Raw genomic sequence first — 25,916 nt, forward strand, 5'->3', positions numbered from 1 at the left:
TAAATGTTGTACAGTCAGCTGTGTACCCATTTGTCTGCCATTCTCCCCCTATTAAAGCTACCCAGCATCTCAGCAAACAGAAACAGCACCAACTGCCCCATCACAGTCACAACGAGTGTTATGGCTCCTCTGTCCCCAACATTTTGAGACCAAGGTCCTTGCAACTGTAAAACTCATGGGAGTATCACATACCAATATGGGGAGAGGGGGGCATTTTACAAAGCTGATTTCATGGAAAACGTTAGGATGAGACTAGAGCTCACCTCCCGGACTGACCGTGTTCTACCCCACATTGAGCAGGTGGAACTTTATATTTCAAGAAACTTGATATCCCCGGACCTCAGGAACAGGCATTTATGGTAAACACAATTTCATAGTGTCTTTCTTCCCAAGCAGTCTACCTGATTCTGTCCCTCTTAGGGGCATTATGTGCGCAAAGTTTTGTCCACATGGATGCTAAGCACTGATGCAAAACTGGCTCTCAGAGGTTTTAATTTTTTCTTTCTACCTGATATATGGGCACTGTTTGTTAGATCTGCTACCACAAATTAAAATGAAATTCCAGGCTTAACCTAACCTTTTTTCCAGTTTCTGATTCTGGCTCTTTAAGATACATAGCACATACCTGTAGTCCCACCCATTTACCCTCCTGGAGGACTGTATATATCAAACCACCACAAATAACAAAAGGGTTGTATGGTTGTTAAGAACATGAAGGACTAAGGGGTGCCTGGGTGGCTCAGTCGATTGAGCGTCCGGCTTTAGCTCAGGTCATGATCTCCATGAGTTCGAGCCCTGCGTCGGGCTCTGTGCCTACAGCTCAGAGCCTGGAACCTGCTTCAGATTCTGTCTCCCTCTCTCTCTCTGCCCCTCTCCTGCTCATGTTCTGTCTCTCTCTGTCTCAAAGATAAATAAAAACATTTTTAAAAAATTTAAAAAGATAAAAAAGAACATGAAGGACTAAGGTTTTAATTAATTCTGGGGCAGACACACAGGCCAAAATGACATCTTTAGCAACTAAATTAAGACATAGTTTCTTAGGAAACCCAAAGATTTTCATTAATGTTGAGCATAAACTCAGATGTCAAAGAACTTGGGATTTATTTAATAATATTGAATTAAAAGTCAGCACTTTTGAAAAGAAGTTGCTTATGGGGCATCTGGTTGGCTCAGTTGGTTGAGCATCCGACTCTCTCGGCTATGGTCATGATCTTGTGGTTCGGGAGTTGCAGGCCTGCGTCAGACTCTGCGTTGACAGTGTGGAGCCTGCTTGGGATTCTCTCTCTCCATCTCTCTCTGCCCTTCCCATGTGTGCTCTCTCTCTTTCTCAAAATAAATAAATAAACGTTTGTTACAAATAGAAGTTGCTTATGAATAATCACTGAAAGGTTGATTTTATTTAGATAGTGTGCATTTAGATAGTATACTGTACCTCAGCAGCCGGGCTTTTTGTTTTTCAAATAATGGCTTCAGGTTCTATCTTACATGCCCCATGTACCAGCTACTGCTGTGGTCTGGGGATGGACAGTTAAAGGACCTTGGTGGCCTGTTTTCCTAGTGGTGGGTATACAGTGCAGGTGCATGGGAGGTAGAGCTTGGTCTCTCCGCTGGAAAAGCTATTGATGAGATGCCCTTGGATTCATACACTTGAACTTCAGTGGGAGAATGGATCCAATTTCCGTAAATAATTTCAAGAAGGCCTGGCATTGGCCTGCCAGTGCAGCCATGATTAAGAGGAGTGGAGATCCTAGGGTCTATATTAGCTAAGTGGCATATATACACACACTTGTCTTCCCACACTGATAGGAGCCAGGTGAGGAGAGTTTTTCCTCCACGCTGAGAAACTCTGATGGATTCGGTAGGGAAGTAAACATTCATTATGGTACTCATAGGTTTGTATGTAAATGACCTTTCTTAACATAAGTGACCTCATTCTGGAATGGATGGGGTTAATGGCTTGAGGAGTCACTCTGTCCTGTACTCCCCCACCCCGATCTTAAAAGTACTTTTGTCAGCCGTATTTTTGGCATTTTGTATTCACTGTGAATACATTCATTAGGAAAACTCTAAATTTTTTTCTGTAATTTAAAACCCTGATTTCTTAACCGTTGCAACGGCTTGGCATGGAATTAAAAGAGAAACTATTTCTGTGAAACTCTTTAGTTTAACATTTGGATGGGCAACTTAGGTGCTAAGATCTCTTTTCTTTGGATTACTTTGTAGAAGTAGAGACACGTTGTATTTTTCAAAAATGATTTTTAAATATATTTTTAGATGGAGAAGACAACTTTATACAAAGACAGCTTTGTATAGAAAGCTGATGGTAAGAAAAGCTTAAAAGTTAGGTTTTATAAAGATCTCGGTTGCTGAAAGCATTAGATGCATATGCAGACTGTTTTCAAAAAGTAGTACATACACATAAGAAGTGAAAAGTGATAATGGATCATTCCAGAGACTGACTTTTTGGGTCTTATGGCAATTGTAATCACTATAAATCCCCTCTTTTTAGCTGCTCTCACATATACATACACTAAAGCACCAATCACATAATGAAGCTACAAGCAGACTGGGTGGTGACTGCTTTCCCAAATCCCTCATTTTGATGGAATCAAGCATTTTTTTTTTAATATGATTTCACGGGAATCTTATTTAGCTTCCTTTTCCTAAGATAAAAGGTAGCGGATTATTGTTTAAAAAGGATTGTCATCCCCTAAGCTCTTTTAGGCCAGAATATTTTATATGTTTGCCTGAATGAAATTTCACAGCTGCCCTGTAGTAGCACAGGCTGCAAAAGAGAAGCCGGGCCAGCTGGCCCTGCCAGATATTGTCCTCACCGTACATAATGCACTTAGCTGTGTTCTGTGCACCCATTTTAATATCTTTTCACAGTTCTTACCCAAATCCTTCCTATGGAGATGTCATAATGTGAATTCTGAATGTATTGTCCCAGTGACACATATTGTGGATGATGTATAATAATTGTATAATAGTTCTGATGGATTCTTAATACCTGACTAGTATCGACAGATTCACAAGCATCAAGAAAATAGTAACACCAGAAGAAACTCTGAATGAAGTCGGGGTCATGATCATGGATGTAGAAATATCAAAGAGTTAAGAGGAAAAATATATGAGCTACAAAATAAGATCAGTTACAAGGGAAATTTCCAAAGGAAAGTCAATTTAGCTAAAAATGTTATCACTTGATTTTCTTCCATTACATGCTTTAGGTTATAAATGGGTTAGATAATATTCCACAGGGAAAATTGTGTGTCTCTGTGTGTGTTTTTAATCCAAAAATGGAACACTAACATTGTAAGCACTCGTAGTTTAACTTTATTACGAAGTTTTAAAAAAGAACATTTTGACTTCACATGTATAAGATTTATGCATTTTGCACAAACTTGTGCAAGACTTTATCTAACCCATGAGCCTCTTGGTCCCCAAAGGATATTAATACATTGAGGAATTTATGGACTGTAGTGTTTGATGTTAAAGCCAAGAGAATAGTTAGTTCTAAAGTGAATAAAATTTCAGACCAGGAGTATTTCTATTTTAGTTTTACTTTATTCTTGGATTTTAATTACTGGCAAGATTTAATAGTGGGTACAACTCATTTTAGCAATGTATTAATATCTTTTTAACATATTGAAGAGTTATACTTCTAAATACCAAATATCAGTGTCACCTGCATGTAAATCCTGAAAAAAAATAAATAATCAGTCATAGAACAAGGAAAGGTAGAGGTTTAAAATCTGATGCTACACTTTGAAGAGACAACCTATCCATTTTTTTCTCTTTTTTCCTCTTCTTTCTTCTATCTTCGTCTTTCTTTCATCTTTCCTCTTATTAATAGGTTATAAACTTTTCTTGGAGAGTAGCAAATGAAACACATTTGCATGAGGTCTTGAATGTTTTTAATATGTATTTAATGCTTCTTAAAAATCTGTTGTCTTTGCTATCATGGTAGCTAAAACACACCCCAAAATAGCAGATTGCTTAGATAAACTGGACAATTCTCACAGTCTTTTCGGTGTGCCAATATTGATCTGCATTTTATAAAGTATTAAAAAGCTAGGAGCTCATAGGTCATTCAGTGGATCAGATGAGAGTATATTATCTTTGATACTATTGATTTCTGTGCTTCATTTATGTTTTAAGTTATGTCTTCAGTAGAGTAGCAAAAAGTGGCCTTGATTGGATAGGCTTTTCACATGTATCTATATACTTCCTCTTTTTGGCTCTGAGGCTCCGTTTTATTGTATCTTATTATCCTTTATCATTAATTTGTCTTATTTAAATACACAATTAAAGATAAAAAAGCTAAAGATTTGAATTGTCCTATGCATAATACTGTATGTGTGTGAGGATAATTCTTTGGCTTTTTGTTCACTTTCGGACATGAACAAAAGAGCATAAGATATTCCTAAGAATGGGGACACCTGGGTGGCTCAGTCAGTTAAGCGTCCTACTCTTCTTCATCTGGGCTCAGGTCATGATCTCACAGTCATGAAATGGAGCCACGCATCAGGCTCCATGCCCAGCACGTGTGAGATTCTCTCTCTCCCTCTCCCTCTGTCTCCCTCTCTTTCTCTCTCTCCCAAAATAAAGGGGGAGGGGAGGGTAAGATATTTCTAAGAATAGAGTAAGAGTTTGAGTCTTCAGACTAGGTTTCTCGTGACCTTTTGGAATATCCCTCCCAACTCCTCATGGGCTCTCATGAGTTTAAGTTTGTACCTGAAATAGATTCAAGGTTTTCTTTGACCCAATTCTATATGCCAGTGTCTAATAACAATCAGTCAAACCACAGGAATGAATGACTATTTCTAAAATTGACATCTTTGCCTATTGTCTCTTCTAAAGGATTGAAACTCATTTCAGCCGTCTGCCCTCTACGTGAATGAACTAAATTTCAATTATGGAAGTTGCTAGCACTTGCTTACACTTTGTACATTTCAATTTTGTATTTGAGGTGATCATCATTTTTAACATAAATGATCTCCCGAAACCTGTTTGCAGGTACCCATGAGTGTGCAAACCCAGTGCCATTTAATGGAGCAGTGATATTAAACTGGAAACCAAATAGTGAAAGAATTTAAAATCAAAACACATCAAGGGAGTGATCACTTCATCTCCAAATTCAACCTTTTAATATGCCATCATAATACTTGTTAGTAGAGAACGCAGCTAGAGAAGTAGAAAACTTGCTTAAATAATGTGAAAATGAGAAAATAGGTTCTCCAGAAATATTTGTGCAATTTTGGCCACTCCATTAAGATGACCACTCTGAAGCATTTGGAAATAGCACTTGCTTGGGACACAAAGATGCCTCTGTAATATTTTGGAATTTAATTTGTTGTATTTCTCCTTAAATGGTTTGCCCTAATTATACCACAGTGTATAGTCATATGCACAGTCATAGATCCCTAAATATTTACTTTGTCTCTTGGCTAGCAATATTTTGAGAGTCTGTGAAGATGGTTTATTTTGTTGCAATCATCATCCAAAACTGTTCTAAAATATTTATTTGGCTAGTAACAGACTAGACTCTGTACAGATTTCATTAGACATGAAATGGTGTCTTCACATCTATACCAGCACAGCAAAGGAATGTTTTAGAAAGGAGATTCTATAACTAAACCATTATTGAAAATATAAATAAGTAATAAGTGAGAAAGTAAGCATTTATGCCTACGTAAAGGCAGTGAGAGAGGTTTCAAGATATCAACCTGGTTATGATTTTATATTCTAAAGATTGACAATTTATGTCCTACAAGTCAAAGCTAATTTTACTGACCGGAGCTCTTACTGAATAAAACATGTTGCTGGCTTTCTTTTTTCTTCCTGGGAAAGACTGTCTTTTGCCTGCTGCTTCCTCCACAGGTTCTGGTTCACGTGGGAAGTGGCAGCCTGAGGCTAATTCACAAGTGTCTGCTTCTTCCCTTCCCTCTTCTGCACACACACACAAAGAAAGTGAGGCTGAATCTTGACATGCTGCTTTTAAAAGCCTACTGATATCAGAGAGAGAACCGGATGCTGTCTGGATGGATGGATTTGGGGGTGCAGGGGATGGATAGATGGAGGGAGGGATGAAAGAATAGATGAATGGAGAACAAACTGAGGGTTATGGGAGGGGTTGTGGGAGGGGGGATGGGCTAAATGGGTAAGAGGCACTAAGGAATCTACTCCTGAAATCATTGTTGCACTACATGCTAACTAATTCGGATGTAAATTTAAAAATAAAAAATAAAACAAGTTTTGAAAAAAAGCCACACACACACACCCAAAAAAAGAATAGATGAACGGAATTACACATGGGATTGGAAGAAACATTCAAAGCTTCCCTGCTTGACTCAAGTAGGTATTTTTTGCCACACTTTCTCCAAAGCAGCATTTTAAATTAATCCTATTTTCCCATGACAGTAATGTATCATACTCTTACAAATAAGAAAAAAGGCCAAGTGCGCCAAGTACAGCAATACAATATACTTAAGAATAAAGCCAAACTTGGGGCACCCGGGTGGCTCAGTTGGTTAAGCGTCCGACTTCAGCTCAGGTCATGATCTCACGGTTTGTGGGTTCGAGCCCCACATCGGGCTCTGTGCTAACAGTTCAAAGCCTAGAGCCTGCTTCGGATTCTGTGTCTCCCTCTCCATCTGCCCCTTCCCCACTCACACTCTGTTTCTCTCTCTCTCAAAAATAAACAAACATTTAGAAAATAATAGTAATGCCAAACTTCAAAAAGCAACAAATGTTAAGGGCAAACACATAGTTTATATGGTCTAGTGAATCTGACACCATAATTTCCCTCAACCTCCCTCATATTAAAATGAAGAATAATATAATAGCCACATTAATTAAGTGCTTATTATATACCAGGCACTCTCCTAAGTACTTTATATGTTTTAGGTGTTTAATTCTCACAGCACCCCTATGGGGTAGTTACTGTTACTGATTGCGTTGTAGAGATAACTGAAGACCCAGTGAAGTAATTTATTATAACTTCATTTGATTTTTGTTGGAGAAGTGGTCATTCCAATACCTGTAACCCATTTTCAGTAGCCTTTATTTTTCTTTCATTTTTCTTCCTCCTCTCTCCCACCTTCCCTTCCGACAAACGTGGATTTTACGTGCATATGATGGCAGACACTGACCGAAGCCCTAGTCCCAGAGAAGTGACAAGTCAGACACAGCCCCTGCCTTCTTGAGGGCACAGTGTTAATCCTTTAACCATATTGGGGGCTGATTTTTCTTTATTTGAAATTACCAAGGCTACTGAGAATTCTTTGCCAGAATTGATAACATGAAATCAGAAGAAATGGCAGTACCTACAGTCCAGCGTCAGTTGAGGGCTTAGTGACCAGAGGCTTAGGGTGTGGACTCTGGGGACAGACTACTTGTGCGTGAGTCCCCATTCCAGTTTTATTGATCTTTTCGAAGAACCAACTCTCATTAACTTTCTCTATTATTTTTGTATTCTCTATTTTGCTTATCTCTGCTCTTGTCTTGATTATTTTCTTCCTTCTGCTAACTTTGGGTTTAGTTTGTTCTTTTCTTTCCAGTTCCCTAACTTGTAAAGTTAGGTTGTTGATTCAAGATCTTTCCTGTTTTTAATGTAAGCACGAACAGCTGTAAACTCCCTCCTTAGCCCTGCTTTTGCTGTGTCCCCAAAGTTTCGGTATGTTGCGGTTTTGTTTTCATTCATACCTAACTTTCTAATTTCCCTTGTGATTTGACGGTGACACATTGGTTGTTCAAGGGTATGTTGTTTAATTTCTACAGATTTGTGAATTTCCCATCTTACTTCTGTTGCTGATTTCTAACTCCATCCCACTGTGAATGGAGAAGATACTTTGCATGATATCTATTTTTTAAATGTGTTGAGATTTAATGTGTGGCCTAACATATGATCTCTCCTCAAGGGTGTTCCATGTGCCCTTGAGAAGAATGTGTATGTTGTTGTTGGGTAGAGTGTTCTGTATATGTCTGTTAGATCTAGTTGGTTTATTGTGTTAAGTCTTTTTCTCTACTTACCTCTTGCCTAGTTGTTCTTTCCAAGATTGAAAGTGGAATATCGAAATTTCCAACTATTATTATAGCACTTTCTGTTTCTGCCTTCAGTTCTGTCAGTTTTTGCTTCATATTTTTTGATGGTTTGTCATTAACTGCATACATGTGTATAATTATTATATCTTCTTTCTGTATTGAAACCTTTTATTTATACATGATGTCCTTCTTTGTCTCACAACCTTTTGGATTGAAAGTCTATTGAGTCTGATATTAGTATAGTTACCTCTGCTGTCTTCTAGTTATTATGTGTATGGAATATCCTTTTACATACTTCCACTTTCTATTTGTGTCTTTGGATCTGAGGTTAGTATCTTGTAGACAGCATATAGTTGAATCATGTGTTTTTATTCTTTCTGACAATCTGTGTCCTTTCATTGGAGACTTTAATCCCTTTAAACATAAAACAGTTACTGATAAGGAAGGGCATATTTTCATCATTTTGCTATTTGTTTTCTTTGTGCCTTACAGCTTTTTTTTTTTTTTTTTTTTTTTTTTTTTTTTTTTGCTATTTCCAACATTACTGTCTTCTTTTGTGTTTGGCTGATTTTTTGTAATGGAATATTTAAACTCCTTGCCTTTTGTTTATAGTATACCTATTTTCTTTGTTGTTATCTTCAGGATTCTCTCTTTGACTTTGTCTTTCAGAGGTTTGATTAGAAAGCATCTCAGTGTGGATCTCTTTGAGTTCATCTTAGTGGATACCTTGAGCTTCTTGGATGCTTCTATTCATGTCTTTCATCAAATCTAGGATGCTTTCAGCCATTATTTCTTAAAATATTCTCTCCGCCTCTCTCTCTGTCCCTCTGTCCGGGACATCTGCAATGCTTGATGGCCCCTTGGCTCCTTTTTCTTTCTGTCCCTCGGTCAATGACTTCCATTGTCCTCTTTTCCAAGTCTGCTGGTTCTTTCTTCTGCCTGCTCAAATCTGCCTTTGAATCCCTAGTGAATTTTTCATTTCAGTCATTGAGTTTTGCAGCTCCAGAATTCTTGTTGTTGTTGTTTTCTTCTTGGGTTTTCTATCTCTGTACTGATATTTCCATTTTATTCACACGTTGTTGTCTTGACTCTTTCCGCATCTTCTTTTGGTTCTTTGAGCATCTTTAAGACAATTGTTTTAAATTCTTTGTCTATTATACTGCCATAAGATCTTTTTTCAGGGACAGTTTCTGTTGATTTTTTTTCCCTTGAATGAGCCATACTTTCATGTTTCTTTTTATGTTTTGTGAATTTTTATTAAAAACTGGACATTTGAATCTAATAAAGGGGTAACTCTGGAAATCAGATTCTTACCACCCCCTTCCCCAGGGTGTGCTGCTTTTTGATATTATTTTTGTTTATTGTTTTGGTTTTGTGTTGCTTCAGACTGTCTATGCTGAGGATCAGCCTGAGGTATAATCTTAATGTCTTTTCAGGTCTTTTCTGAGCTATTCCCTGGGCATATACACTCACTTTCTGATCTTACCCATACATGCAGTTGTTTCTGAATGTCCTAGTCTTTACTATCTAGCTCCCAAAAATGAAAGAAAAGGGGGAAATGAAGTGGGGGGAGGGCGAAAAGGGCACTGGCTCTTTAAATCCCTTAGAAGTCACTTAAGCCAGAGAGGGGCAGAGGCTTGCAACAACAGAGGAAGAGACAAAGAACCAATGGCTGCGTCTTTGTGCCTCTGTGATGAGAAGCACCAATCAGTGGCCAGTGCACAGATCCCTGCTAACTGGAGGACGGGTACTTTTCACCTGGCCCGGTTCCTGGAGGCTACTTCAGGAACCCATGTACAGCTGCCTGCCACATGACTGAGGGGTGGAGGGTGGATAGCCACTACTGGGCTAAGAGCTGAAATTGACTGAAATTCACCACAATTTATAGTCCAAGCCTTTCTCCTGAAAGTTGCAAGCCTTCAGTAGAGTCCAGAGTTCCAAGATAGTTGTCAGACACCTTCTACCAGTACAATTGTTGTCTGTGTAGAGAGACAGGTTCTGATACTTCATACTCTTCCATCTTCCCAGAATCCTTTCTATAAGTGAATTTTCATATAATGAATTACTGTTTATATTGTGTATTCTTTCCTTAATGAATGTTAGTTATGTAAACGAAAGCTGTAGGATTTTGAGCTTTATTAGATTTGGAGAAGAATTACCAAACACCAACTATGGGTCTCAAGCAGAGAATGAACAAACAATGGCAACAAACTACTTATTTGTTTATTTATAGTGGTTTTTTTTAAGTTTATTTGTTTTTGAGAGAGCACAAAAGAGGGAGGGCAGAGAGAGAGAGAGAGGTAGATACAGAATCTGAGCTGTCAGCACAGAGCCCAACATAGGACTTGAACCCACAAACCTGATCATGACCTGAGCCAAAGTCAGACACTTAACCGACTGAGTGAGCCAGGCTCTCCAGCAACAAACATTTAAGAGATGGGTAGGAAAAACTGGAAGGTCGTGTTTCTTTGGTTTATCTGGAATTCTGTTACTTCGTATTGACCACACATTCTGATAGGCAGTTGTGTTTGCTTTTTATTAACAAAAATCTAAAATAAGAGAGATAAATCAGTGCTTAATAAATGGGATTTAATAGAGAAAAATAATTGTTTAAAACAAAGACACAAATTAGTAATGAAAAGATTAGGAATCACTGCTGTAGAACTTTTATGAATATTAAGTTATTTTCTAATGTTTCAAAATATCAATCATAGTATGCACAAAAAACATAGTTACCTGCTGCACATTATTTAAATACCTGAGTAGTCATCAAAGATTGCAGAATTTTAGAAGGGAAGACTTTAGAGATTTGTCTTATTTGCTTGACTGACTTTGGGTTGGATAATTATTACTTTAGAAATTTAATTTTTTTTCCTAATTCTCTGAAGATGGGTATTACAGTGGAAAACATCTTAGTAGAAGTCTGATAAAATGACATTGGTTTGTGGCATAGTGGATGGAATATTTCGATATGCTGTGTGTTCCCTTCAGATGGAGATAAAACTATTTGAGGGTCATTTAGCATCCATCTGGTACACTTTTAAAGAGCATTTCAGTTTAAAACAGATTTTGAAAATTAGCCTTTGAACTCATGTATAGACTTTCTGAAAATGCCTGTCTAGCCCACCAAAAGAAGCGTGATACTCTTCAATTTAAAATTTCCAAAAGAAAATGACAGAGGCTTTCAAAAAGTAATCTGTTTTTCCATGGGTAACAGTGCCAGTGGTTTAATGAGAAAAAGCAAAGTTAAATTTATTATATAGTTAATTAGAGTTTTAGATTTTCCACAGTACTTTCAGAATAAAGGCTATTAATTTTGTTTATTGAACTATAAATTAAAACACAGTTACAAATGTATTTTTAATCATTAATACTACGGCTTTTCATGGCCCCAAATAAAGAGCACCAACTTTCTACAATCGGTGTTCTGGAGAGGAAAAGTTGTACAGAAAGTGAAAGAAAAATTCTAATGGTACTTTATTAAAAATACAAACATCCCCCCCAATGGAAATGCAAACCTATGAGAACACATGAATGTTCTGACAGCTGTGCTGCTCTTTCAGCTTCTACAGATGACAGTGCAGCCGAGAAGAAAGGGGGAACCCTTCACGCTGGCCTCATTGTTGGAATTCTCATCCTGGTCCTCATTATAGTAGCCGCCATTCTTGTGACAGTCTACATGTATCACCATCCAACGTCAGCAGCCAGCATTTTCTTTATTGAGGTAAGTGTCGAGAATGACACATGAAAACCACGCTGGTTGGTGAACTCTGTGCATTTGTTCACACCACCTGTATTTCATATTCAGCTCCTGATTTCTGCGTTTTGCAGTCGCAAGCTGGCAGATTTCACACATGCATGCCCGCACGCACACACACACACACGTATTCATAGATTGCTTTCATATGATCAGTTCACTTATCTCAGGAGCTTTTAAAGAAATAAGCCCTCTTGCTTTTCACAGATCTAAAGAAAAATCGAAACCATAACTTTTTTGTCCTGTGATACCAAGTATGTTAACCAGCTGTTCTCCTGATCCTAGAAGGAAAGTCAGCATGTGCTTACTTCGCTTAAATATGTGGATGATTAAATACTAATTGACTATTAGTACTCCATACTAATTGAGTATTCGTACAATACAATAGGGTAGGCCTGCTCTCAAGATGCTCCCAAGCCATTTAGGGAAAATATAGCTTTCGCTACGGAAGAACAGTTATAACAATAAGATAATGGATGTGCCATCACCATTTTGTGTAATGTGTGTATATGGAGATATTTACATATAAATGTGCACGTGCATACACACACGCTCATACAGACACAAAGAGAACACTATGCTGAATTGGTGTTCTGTTTTCATGTTCAGAATGTAGATTTAGTTCCAGTTCCCAAGAACAATCAGGTAGGAGGACCAAGCCAAGCTCTGATGACCAGAAGGCCTGAAATTGGGATGCCAGGAGGCCACTGGGTAAAGTTCATGTCACATTCCGTGCCCCAGACAGTTGGAATTCCTGGGACGCCACCTGTGCAGCCTTCATTCCAGCCTCTTAATGGGGCGACTCCTATTCCAACCCCAAATAAATACTAGAGCAATGAAGGAAATATTCCCACTTAGAGTTTCAAACCTATAAATTTGAAATCTTTTCCAATTCATTGGGTGACGTACAAAAAGGTTGCTTAGAATTTTGTTCACTTGTTGGGTGAGAAATTATAATAAATTTTAAACTAAAGAATTACCTTTGTCCTGTATAATAGAGAGAGATGTGTGCTAATGAATTAAATAATTGCTCAAAAGGCCTACATGATCTTCAGCGTCTGTAGAATAAAGTGCAGTCTCCTGAGGTCAGCATTCAAGGCCTTGGCAGTCTGTATCTTGTTTACCATTTCGATCTTTATCTCATGGTTCTTCAACCTGGAGGTGACGATACCATCATATTTCATGTTGTGCTCTTCTCCATACACACTTCAAATTTTTAAGGCCGCATAAGCAAGACATTGCTCATTCTGTTTCCTCCACCAACAAAGCCCTCTCCACCCCAATTCTTAAATTCAGGATCCAAACAGGCTTCAATGCCCATAACCATCTCTCTGTCTGGACAGCTGAGCATAATCTCTCGTCCTCCTCTGAAATTCCATCCACAGTAATCCATCCGTGTCTTTCTGTAGCATTTACCTCTCTGTTTCACATTAGAAATAAATACGCGCATGATTTGTTCCCCCCCCCCCCCACAGACTTAGAAGTTCCTTAAGATTTGGATTAAATCACAAAGTTTCTTTCAAATAGGTATTCTATCAATATTTTCTGGAAAAAATATCCTTCGACATCTCGAACTTCCGTTCAAGTTTCACAATTATGAATTCCAGAAATGGTGTCCTCATTTAAAACCAGAATAATTGAGAAACAGCCACATGTTTCATTTCGTTAGAAAGCTGTTTTTAAGTTTTGCCAACATGCTTTTCATGGAAGAAAGCCAAAAACTTTCCCGGGTCGTGGATGTATTCCTCAAACCCCTGACATGTGATGAGCTGCCAGCCTTCAGTGACTAATCAGATATCAGGCTGCTGCTATAACCCCTTATATGTTTAAGCCTTTTAATGCACTGGGAAGTTTATTTTCTGACATTGTAATAAAGAAGATTCTGTGAAATACCTAATGGTGATGGCATTGGTGGCAAATTGCACAGGGCTGAGGGCCTAGTTCACGTCAGTTCACAGCAATCCCCGTGTGGATGCAAGGTGAGACTGTAGAATAGCGAAAGCATGGTGTTTTGTTTTTTCATTTGGCATTCATCTTATAGATAAGTTAGTTCTATACCCTCATAAACAAAGGAAGAGACTGAAGCTCAGAGTGGGGCAGTGATTTCTCCAAGGTCAAAACGCCACAGTTTCATAAAGAACCCTCTTATCTCTCCACACTCCGATAAGCAGACTCATTCTGCAGGTTCCTCGGTTTTTCTCCCCTCTGCCTGTTTCCTTCCCACTGGGGTCAATGGCCAATTCCTACTCAAATCCCTTCCTCTTCAACACCCCTGCTTGCTATCTCCATGTAGCTCACAGTGACTGGTCAGCAGGTGGTTTTTGAAGATGATAATCATAACTTTACTATTATTAAAACACAAATGTTGGGGTGCCTGGGTGGCTCAGTCGGTTAGGCGTCCGACTTCGGCTCAGGTCATGATCTTACGGTTCGTGGGTTCAAGCCCCTCGTCAGGCTCTGTGCTGACCGCTCAGAGCCTGGAGCCTGTTTCGGATTCTGTGTCTCCCTCTCTCTCTGACCCTCCCCCATTCATGCTCTGTCTCTCTCTGTCTCAAAAATAAATAAACGTTAAAAAAAAAAAAACACAAATGTTGACAAACTTAAAACACAGATCCCTGGTGACTGCACAGTTACTGACATGCCAGATCCAGGAATTTGAAAGTTCTGAATTACTGATTAAATTAGAGGCTTTGGCACATAAAGAAATTGAGTTTACCAGTATCGTGTAAATTGCTTTTCATATTCTTCACTATTCTGCTATCTACTTTTTAAATGAAGTTGATGTACTGTCTCCCATTGTGAAAACAATACTGTTCATTATAGAAAATTTGCAGAAATGGAAAGAAGAAAAAGTAGTATCATTTATAGTCTCAACACGCAGAAATAATCACTATTACTATTTTATTTTCTGCTGAAATTTTTGTATGCATAGTTTGACGTTTGCCCACATAGTATAACTGTGATTTCACTGAAGTGCAAACTGGTATTTTTTTCAAATAACACTTTCCTGTTTGTAAGCATCATTGTGATGGCTGTATACTATTCCATTCAACGTTCATTCAGAAGCTTTAGATTGATTTGCCTCTTCTGCTGTAGAGTGGTATTTAGAAAGTACTGAGGGCCTGACATTGCCAAAAGTAAAAAAGAACCTTATTTCACCCAATTTGACTGTATTCGTTTCCTACTGCTGCTGCAACAAATTACCACAAACCTAGTAGCTTAAAAAAACACAGGCTTATTATCTTACAACTTTGGAGGTCAGAAGTCCAGAATTAGTGTCAGGGGGCTAAAGTCAAGGTGCTGGCAAAGCTGGTTCCTTCTAGAGGTTTCAGGGGAAGTCGTTTTAATGTCGTTTTCAGCTACTGGAGGCTGCACGCATTTCTTGACTCCTGGTCCCTTCTAATCATTCCAACCTCTGCTTCTGTCATCACGTCTTCTACCAACTCTAAACCCCTTGTCTCCTCCTTGTAAGGCCCCTTGTGATTGCATTGGGCCCACTTGGATAATCCAGGATAATCTCCCCATCTTAAACTCCCCGATTTAATCCCATCTACAAAGTTCGTTTTGCCATAGAAGGTGACATTCGCAGGCTTTGGCTGTTAGGACGGGGACATCGGAAGGCTATCATTCTACCAACCACAACCTGCATCAAATGTAAGATGCATCACACACTACCCATTAAACTGGTCCTTGACCATAAGACACCTTCCAATTATTGCGAGATGTGATCCAGTGTATTTCTTGTGTGTTTCACGATGAAATCCAGACTGCATACGGCACTTGTAGGAATTAGTTCCTGTGCTAGACATTGTGTGTAGTGTGGTGAAACTTAATGACTTTGTCCTTGAATAGATAGACCAGAGTTCATGCAACCAGTCTCATATTGTGGAGCACTGGGGCTCTTCCTTTTTCTTTTCTATTATAATTAGCCCCATCATGGCAATAATAATGGTAATAGTGAACATTTATTACATTCACTAGTGGAAGTGATTTATACTTATTACCTCATTTAATTCTCACCAAGATTGTAGGATGTACTAAGCTTATCTCCATGTCATAGATGAAGAAACTGAGGTACAATATTTAGGTAACTTGCTCAACATCATGAATTTAGTTACTGATGGAGTCAGAATTTGAGCCCTGGTTCTCCAGAGACCATAGCCTTAACCACTGGGCCATGCTACCTCTCTGTATGTAAAGGGGCTTTCTTTATGCAGTGTATGTAAAAATATGGGAGGATATATATCTAAGGATTCTCAAAAGTAGAGTCAATGGAAGGAAATAAAGTATTTAATGGCACTTAAATATTGCCAAAATCATTGCCCAAAGTTGTGTACCAATTTATGTAGCTATTGTTGCTATTATCAATTTTTAGTGAAGATAATGACAGTGACTGTTGTCTCTGTGTTTTGTTCTTGCAGAAAATATACACCAGTTACTGTACATTTCATGGATACCAACCCTCTTCCTCATAAAAAATATGTAAATGGGCCTTAGATTTTTAATGTTTGTAGCGAAAAACTGGATAAAATGGGAATTAAAACTCTACAACTACATCCTTATATGGAATGCTAAGTGAATGGGACAAAAGGGAATAAAATGACAAAAATAAAGAGAAATGTAGACAAGAGTCAAGAAACCTTGTGATAAAGCATAGCAGCACCTTATATATTGTGCAATTAAACGACAATTAAATTGCCGGTTCATCCCCTGTGTCTTCATATACAGGATCAAGTACAGATTTTCATTCTCCTAAGACATTCAGTCTTTACTCAGTCTGGCAGAATAGTCTATTTTTCATGAATTTATCTGTCATCCTCTTCAGATTTTATCCTGAGCATTTTCTTTTATTTGTTTATTTGTTTGTTTTTTTTTTGGGGGGGGGGCAGAGGGGGAGAGAGAGAGAGAGAGAGAGAGAGAGAGAGAGAGAGAGAGAGAGAGAGAATCCCAAGCAGGCTCTGCACCATCAGCACAGAGCCAAATGTGAGGCTTGAGCCCACAAACAATGAGATCGTGACCTGATCCTAAATCGAGAATTGGACACCCAACTGACTGAGCCACCCAGGTGCCCCTTCTTTAACGTTTTACCAGATGGCTTTAATTTTGTGTTTACCCAACTGACTTTTCTCATGAATTTTCAAAAAGATACCTGATTTTGACCCAAATAATATCATACAAGAATAACTAACATATTTTAAAATCTTTCTAAAAATTAGATTTATTATCTTGAAATAAAATAGCAGAGAACAAATATTCAAATACTCACATGCTCCTTAAAATTTTGATAGATTTTAACAAAACCACTGTCTCTTTGGAATAATCAAATACACCTTAGGTTCTACATTACATTTAATGTTTGCTGAACATTTCTAGGCATAGATTCTGTGTAAATTTCATTGTTTCATGAATATGGGTTACAGGGATAAATATTTATACTGCTGAATACTATTACATATCATAATTTAAGATTTCTAAATAAAATGCATAAAATGTAATCTAATTGAAGGTCAAGAAAATAATATTAGAAAGTGGTAATGAAATGGAAAAGAATTCTTATGAGAGGATTCTTTGTGGACTATAAATAAAATAATTTAGACTAGCAATCTTAATGAAAGACTTTTTTTTTTTTAATATGAAATTTGTTGTCAAATTGGTTTCCATACCCGTGATTTCCATACCAGTGTTTCCACTGGTATGAAAAAAATTTCATACCAGGCTGCACCGGAAAAAAATTTTTGAAAAAAAAAATTTTTTTTTTAAGTTTATTTATTTTTGAAAGAGAGACAGAGTGTGAGTGGGGAATGGGCAGAGAGAGAGGGAGACACAGAATCTGAAGCAGGCTCCAGGCTCTGAGCTGTCAGCACAGAGCACGACATAGGGCTCGAAGTCACCAACTGTGAGATCATGACCTGAGCTGAAGTGTGACGCTTAACCGACTGAGCCACCCAGGAGTATCCCCCGCCCCCCGGAAAAAACATTTTTTAAAGGATATAATTCTTACCCTAATGACTGGAGAAAAGACTGGATGGACGGCTGAGCCGTCAGTGTGAAAGCCACTAGCCCTATGTGACTGCTGAGCACTTGAAATGTGGCTAGTCTAGAATGAGATGCATATAAAATACCCACCAGTTTTTGAAATTTGAGTACATGAAAAGAGCATATACTAGCTCATTAATTATTTCCCTATTAATTACATGTGTAACTGAAAATATCTTGGGTATATTGGGTCAAGTAAGATATATTATTAAAATTAATTTGGGGAGCAGTCCGAGATAGCAGCGCAGGAAGATCCTTAACTCACCCCCTCCCACGCACACACCAAATCTGCACCTACATACTGAACAATTCCCTATGAAAAAGAGCTGAAAAACAGTGGAACAGCTCCCTCATAACAAATGATTAAAAGGCCACATGGAGACAGGTGGGAGACGCAGAGAGGCAGTCTCGCCAAAAGCCCCATCCGCACATGGCAATTCAGAGTCACGCGGGATCTCACAAATCTGGAGCTTCTTCCTGAGGAGTGAGGGGTTTCTGCCCCACATCAGCCCCCCCACTCCCCAGTTCTTGTGAGGTGCACCACAGAGACCAACTCCCAAAATGTCTATCTTTGGAAAACAATGGGGCTGCCATCCAGGAGACCTAAAAGGTTGTAGGTACTAAGGTACTAATTTTAAAGGGCTCAAGGGCAGAACGACCCTTCCCAGGGCCCAGTGCAGAAGCAGCAGTTTGAAAAGCACCTAAACTATATGCGAAGGAGATTCATTTGCTAATCTTATTAATGCATCTGCTGGAGGGGAAGGAGCCTCTGAGACTCTCTCCAGAACTGGCAAGCACCATTTGTGCACTCTCCCACTACCTCCTTGGTGCCAGTGGGGGTCCACAATCCCTGCGCTCTCCCGCTCCCCTGCACAAGTGCGCAGGTATGCCCCAGTCCCGGTCCCGTGCTCCACTCCTCCGGGAAGCCAGCAGGCATGCACTTTGTTGCCACCCCCACTAAAGCCGGTAGGCATGCCCCACCCCTGCACTCTCGGGTGCAGCCTTAACAAAGAACTGGAAAAATCATTGGTGTGTGAAGATTAAACAACATGCCACTCTACAACCAATGGGGGCAATGAAGAAAGCAAAGGAGAAATGAAAAAAATACTTTGAGACAAATGAAAACGGAAGTACAACATACCAAAATCTCTGGGCTGCAGCAAAACAGGTATAAGAGGGAAATTCTAGGTTCATAGCGAAACAGGCCTAACACAAGACACAAGAAAATGTTCAAGTAAACCATCTAATATTACATCTAAAGAAACTAGAAAAAGCAAAGCAAACAGAGCCTCAAGTTAGGAGGGAGGAAATAACAAAGATCAGAGCACAAATATGAAGGAGAGACTAAAAAGACAGTAGAAAAGATCAATAAGCTCGTTCTTTGACAAGATAAATAAAGCTGATAAACCTTTATCATTTGAGAAAAAGAGAGAGAGGGCTCAAATAAATCAGAAAGAAAAGAAGAGAATTCACAACTGACACACAGAAATAAAAAGGATCCTAAGATAGTACTGTGAACAATTATACGTGAGCTTAGAGGCATAAATAAATTCCTAGAAACATACAGTCTTCAAAGACTGAATCATGAAGTAATAGAAACTCTGAATAGACCAATTACTAGTAAGGACATTGAATCAGTAATCAAAACTCTCACAACAAACAAAAGTCCAGGATAAGACAGCTTCACTGGTGAATTCTACTAAATATTTAAAGAAGATTTAATACCTGTCCTTCTTAAACTCTTCCAAAAAACTGAAGGGGAGGGAATGCTTCCAAACTCATTTACAAGGCCAGCATTACTGTGATACCAGAAGCAGACGAAGACACCACAAGAAAAAAAAAAAAAAAAGAAAACTGCAGGCCAATACTCCAGTGATCACTGATGCGAAAATCCTCAACAAAATATTAGCAAACCGAATTCAACAATATGTTAAAATAATCGTGCACCATGAAGTGGGATTTGTTCCAGAGATATAGGATAGTTCAACATTTGCAAATCAATCAACATTATACACCACATTAACAAAACAAAGGATAAAAATCCTATCATCTCAAGAGATGCAGAAAAAGTATTTGACAAAATTCAACATCTGTTTATGATAAAAACCCTCAAAAAAAGTGGCTATCGAAGGAACATCTTTCAATATAATAAAGGACACATACGACAGGCCCATAACTAACATCATATTCTACGTGAAAAGCCAAAGCTTCACAGCTACAATTAGGACCAAGAGAAGGATGCCCATTCTTGCCATGTTTATTCAACATAGTATTAAAAATCCTAGCCAGACCAATTAGGCAATAAAAAGAAATAAGAGGCATACAAATTGGAAAGGAAGAAGTAAAATGGTCAGTAGTTGTAGATGACATGATCTTATATATAGAAAACCCTAAAGACTCCACCAAAAAAAGTTAGAACTAATAAACAAATTCAGGCAAGTTGCAGGATACAAAATCAATACACAAATATATGTCGTGTTCTTATATATTAACAACAAACTCTCAAAAAGAGAAATTAAGAAGACAGTGAGATTTACAATTGCATCAAAAAGAATAAAAGCCCTAAGAATAAATTTAACCAATGAGGTGAAAGACCTATATGCTAATAATTATAAGATATTGATGAATAAATTGAAGAAGCCACAAATAAATGGATCGGCACTCTGTGCTCATGGATTAAGAGAATTCATGCTGTTTAAAAGTCCTTTTTACCCAAAACAATCTAGAGATTCAGTGCAATCCTTATATGATGTCAATTTTAAGGCATTTTTCACAGAAAGAAAGCAAAATTGTATGGAATTGCAAAAGACCCTGAACAGCCAAATCAACTTAAGAAAGAAGAATAAAGCTGGAATCGTCACACTCCCTGATTTGAAACTCTATAACATAGCTATCATATCAAACACTGTGTTATTGGCAAAAAAAAAAGAAAGAAAGAAAGAAAAAGAAAAGAAAAAAAAAAAAGGACGCAAAGGTCAATAGAATAGACTAGAGAGCCAGAAAAGTTAAACTCATACATATATAGTCCATTTAGAACAACAGAGGCAAGAATATGCAATGGAGAAAGGACAGTCTCTTCAATAAATGATATTATTGAAGACATCCACATGCAAAAGAATGAAACTAGACGACTATCTTACAATACACAAAAATTAACTCGTTTATCAAAGACTTGAAATGTAAAACCTGAAACCATAAAACTTCTAGAGGAAAACATAGGTGGTAAGCTCCTTGACATCATTCTTGGTAATGGTTTTTTGGATCTGACCCCAAAAGCAAAGGCAACAAAAGCAAACATAGAGAAGTGGTGCTACATCAAACTAAAAAGCTTCTGCACACCAAAGGAAACCGTCAACAAAGTGCAAAGACAACCTATTGTGAATGGGAGGAAAATATTTGCAAATCATATATCCACCAGAGGGGTAATATCCAAAATAAATAAAGAGAAAAGTCGGATTAGTGAGTAGAGGACCCGAATAGACATTTTTCCCAAGAAACCATGCAGAGGGCCAACAGGAAAAGATACTCATCATCACTAATCAGGGAAATGTAAATCAAAACCGCAATGAGATATCCTTTCACACCTGTTAGAATGGCTATTATCAAAAAGACAAGAAATAGAGGCATGTGGGTGGCCCAGTGGGTTAAGCGCATCTGACTGTTGATTTCAGCTCAGGTCATGATCTCACGTCTCGTGAGTTTGAGCCCCCGTCGGGTTCTGCACTGGCAACACGAAGCCTGCTTGGGAGTCTCTCTCTCTCCCTCTCTCTGCCCCGCCCCTGCTCACACGTGTGCACCCTCTCTCTCTCTTTCAAACTGAAAAACTAGACTTAAAAAAAGAGACAAGAAACAACAGACGTTGGCCAGGATGTGGAGAAAAGGGAACTCTCACATGCTATTGGTGGGAATAAAAGTTGGTGCAGCCGCTATGGAAAACAATGTGGAGGTTCCTCAAAAAATTAAAAATAGAACTACCATATCATCCAGCAATTCCACTTCTGTGTTATTTATCCAAAGAAAATGAAAATACCCTACATTTATTGCAGCATCATTTCTAATAGCCAAGATATGAAAATAACCTAAGTATCCATTGATGGATGAATGGATAAGGAACAATATTACACACACACACACACACACACACACACACACACACACACGAATACTACTCAGCCCTGAAAAAAAGATTAAAATCTTGCCATTTGCGATAATATGGATGGGAGGTATTAGGCTAAGTGAAACAGGTCAGACAGAGAAGGACAGATTGCCATATGATTTTACTTATAAGTGGAATTTAAAAAACAAAACAAATGAGCAAACAAAACAAAATTCATATTGAAAACAAAATTCATACAGAAAACAAAAAGTGGTTGCCAGGAGGGAGGGAAGTTGAGAGGTGGATGAAATGAGTAAAGGGGGTCAAAAGATATAAACTCTCAGCTATAAAATAAATCAAGTCATGGGGATATAGTGTACAGCAAAGTGAGGATAGTCAGTAATATTGTCATGTATATTTGAAAGTTATCAAAAGAGTAAATCTTAAAAGTTCTCATCACAAGAAAAAAAAATTTTTTGTAACTTTGTATGGTTTCAAACCATAACTAGACTTACTTGTGGTCATCTAACAATATAGACAAATATCCAACCATTATGTTGTCTGCCTGAAACTAATACGTTATATGTCACTTATACCTCAATAAAAAGTAATTTCACTTATTTTTACTCTTTATGTGGCTACTAGATAGTTCTAACATTATGTATATGACTCACACTGTGTTTCTATTGGACAATGCTGAATTTGGAGGAAATCTTGCAGAGAAGAGGGGATTAGAAAGAAAATCTGGATCTCTCCATATTTTTTTTTGAACATAAAAAGACAAGTAATTTTTAACACAGGGGAGAGGAGAAGGTTGGAAACTTGAAGAGGGAGATGGCTGATAAAGCTATCTGATACGTTGTCCACTCACTCATTCATTTAGTCAAATTTGTTGACCTCCTATTGGGTGCCAGGTACTCAAGACACAGAGATAAGCAAAAAAGACAAGAGAAAATCATTGCCTTCATGAAGCTTACATTCTACTGGGTAGAGACAGATAAGCATATTTTAAGCTAGGTGTGGATGTCAAGTTGAATGTTTAGTTTTACAAAAGATGCAACCTTTATGTAATGCTTGAAGAAAACGTTACATTTTTTGAGCAGTAAGATATTTAACCAAATGACCAAGGATATAAGAGTGTGATGACCTTTATTCCTGAGTTTTCAATTTGCCAATCATTGTCCTCATCGTTTTATCATCTAAGACTTTTTATAGAGTTCTAGATATATATTTGGAAGGAAGGGAGGGAGGGAAGGAGGAAGGAAAGGGCAGGCAGGCATACTGTTCTCTCAGTTAATGTTCCTGAAGGACAAAACATTTTCATCATTCTTAAATGGTGCATACTGACTTGCATTAGAAGTCACATGATAGCTTTCACAATAAAACCAGGACAAAATGTCTAAATACCAGTCAATGTTCACATCATACTTTGAAATTCATATTATTACTAGAGGACCAAAATGTCTGCCTTCAGCGGAAGTACCCAGTATTTTTATCATCAAAATCATAGGATGTGAAAACAAAGACACCTCAGCATGTGTGCAAACCCAGGATTCTATAACTTTTCCTGAATAAAGTGTATGAATTCCCTAAGTATCTACTTCAAATACATTTCCTTGGGGTTTTATGTTTTATCTTAAAAATGTGTATGAATTTTGCATTATCCTCTATAATGTAGACATGTTTGTTTGATATTAAAAAAATGACTTTGCCCAACCTTCAACCAAAGTCAACATCCCAAAAGATGATTCTTTTTCCTCTTTAACTTTGTGTGCCCCTGACACCCCAGTTGCATAGCTCTTGATACTATAAAATTCAGATAAATCCGGGGCGCCTGGGTGGCTCTGTCGGTTAAGCATCTGACTTCAGCTCAGGTCATGATCTCACAGTTGATGGGTTCGAACCCCCTGTCGGGTTCTGTTCTGACTGCTTAGAGCCTGGAGCCTGCTTCAGATTCTGTGTCTCCTTCTCTCTGCCCCTCCCCTGCTCGTGCTCTGTCTCTTTCTCTCTCTCTCAAAATAAATAAACATTAAAAAAAACAAAAACAAAAACCCTCCAGATAAATCCAAACCACTAAAACCCTCTGTCCCTGGAACCTAAGTGGGCAGTGTCCTTTCTACACCTTTATTAGAGTTAGACCCAATATAGAAATAGAATCCCAAGAGGGGGAAATAATGTGCTGGGGTCACAGAAAGCCTAGTTTCAGAGCTAAGACTGGAACCCAGGATTCCTCCTTCTGGGCTGCAGGCTGTGCTGCCTACAGCAACAAGGTAACAAGTCTCTTAAGCAGTTTGCCACTCAAGGGATTCCCCATCCCAACAAATATTTGTGAGTAACAAGGACCAGTGGAGAATATGATTAAAGAAAGACAGGCAGCTGTAGCCCTCAACTTTTCCTGGCAATGGATCGCACATCCAGGAAAGAAGCCAGAGGACAGGAGCCAGGCAAGGATTCAAAGGCTGCTGCTGGGGAGTGTTTACTGAAAGTTTGGCATCTTGCTTTGCAGCTGCTAGCTGGATAGCACTTGGGGATCAGGAAGACACGATCCCTTGAATAATCTATGTAGTAAAAAGACAAATTATTTCATAGACCCATGAGTCTTTTTTTTTAATCTGGAAGTCACATGTTTTTTAAAACTAAATTTTACCCACAGGTATTCCTTGGTCTTATTTCAGTCTTAAAGAAAACTCAAGGAGAAAAAGAATTCATTGAAACAAACTACTTCTTATTTTCGTTTCGTAAAGGGGGCAGAAAATGGCATTCACTTTTAATGAACTGCTATGAGGAAGGAAAGATTAGGCAAAACTTAAGATGGTTTGACACTCTTGTTGAAAAAGCTGCCTTATTAAATGGCGGCTTTCCAGAAATATAGCAAAATATAGGGGAAAATCAGTGAAATTGGTTTGCTTTTAAAAAATTAGGGCACTGTTAGTATGTCTTTGGTTTTCTTCTCTTTCTGTTCTAAAATGCTGGGGTTTTCTTCATGTACATCGCTGAATGTTTCTGAGACATCAGTTCAAGTTCATGGTGATTCCCTTATATATGTAATCACCAAAATATAGATTTTTTAAACAGATGTCAATCTTTAATTTACTCTTCTGGGTAACATTTTAATTTAAATTCCTAAAACTAAAATAATGTTTCTAATTTAATGAAATATTTTCTTCCCTTCATTGGGAAGAGTTATTAAAAATACTGAATAAAATGTTTTAGATTGCACTGAACTCTCTGCTCAAATTCCTTCTTAATTACCATTCCCTAAGTTATTTTTAATGGTGCAAAAGGCCATGAAATAAATCATATATATGTGTATGTGTGTGTTTGTTATGTGTGTGTGTGTATATATATATTTACATATAAAATCTCCACAGGGAAGCTCTTAGCAGATGGACGTATCCAATGAATAAATAAATAAAAACCTGCAGAGCTATAATTCACACGGGCAGTTGTAAACCTGAATTATGTCATTTTGAGTACAAGATATATGTATTAGGTATTCTAATCCTCTCCTTCTGTTACCACTGTTTTAAATGTTTTTATTTATTTATTTTTGAGAGAGAGCAAGCACAAGTGGGAGAAGGGCAGAGAGAGAGAGAGAGAGAGAGAGAGAGAGAGAGAGAGAATCCCAAGCAGGCTCTGCACTGTTAGCACAGGGCCCAATGCTGGGCTCAGACTCACCAGAAATCAAGAGTTAGACACTTAACTGACTGAGCCACCCAGACATGCCCCCCCTTACCTCTTTAAAAAAAGATTATTCCACTTACAGTGACAACTATTGAGTAATTTCTTCCTTGTGACTTTGGTAACTGTTCTTTGTTAAAACTAAATACGTCTTTTCAATTTCTGGAAGCAGAAAATAGGAACTTTAATTTTAGCTATAATTATTGCTTCACAATAATAATGAATTTATTGTATTATAAGATCTTTCCCACCAATTTCACATAGTATAAATTTTTTTTCTGACGAAAATACAAAATTAAG

General features: G+C 38.0%; 1 protein-coding gene and 1 long non-coding RNA gene across 3 annotated transcripts in view; one reads left to right on the forward strand and one right to left on the reverse strand.

The window, feature by feature from the left end:
- The window catches only part of PLXDC2 (plexin domain containing 2), a 445,479-nt gene that overhangs the window by 394,214 nt on the left and 25,349 nt on the right, over positions 1–25,916 (forward strand). Inside the window, exons 13-14 of one of the 2 annotated variants that reach the window (XM_042945054.1) lie at positions 11,610–11,770; positions 16,225–16,307. In XM_042945054.1, coding sequence (XP_042800988.1) covers positions 11,610–11,770; positions 16,225–16,278 — 215 coding nt within the window. In that variant the 3' untranslated portion in view covers positions 16,279–16,307. Of the gene's footprint in view, positions 1–11,609; positions 11,771–16,224; positions 16,308–25,916 lie in introns of those variants that run through there. The other variant, XM_042945053.1, reaches the window with a different exon arrangement.
- Positions 10,437–25,769, reverse strand: LOC122223931. The gene is made up of 3 exons (XR_006204579.1): positions 25,700–25,769; positions 12,784–12,958; positions 10,437–10,595 (listed from the first exon to the last, which is right to left on the reverse strand). It is a non-coding gene; the product is annotated as an uncharacterized LOC122223931 (long non-coding RNA).

Source organism: Panthera leo, chromosome B4 (genome assembly GCF_018350215.1).
Source record: "Panthera leo isolate Ple1 chromosome B4, P.leo_Ple1_pat1.1, whole genome shotgun sequence".
NCBI classification, from domain to species: Eukaryota; Metazoa; Chordata; class Mammalia; order Carnivora; family Felidae; genus Panthera; species Panthera leo.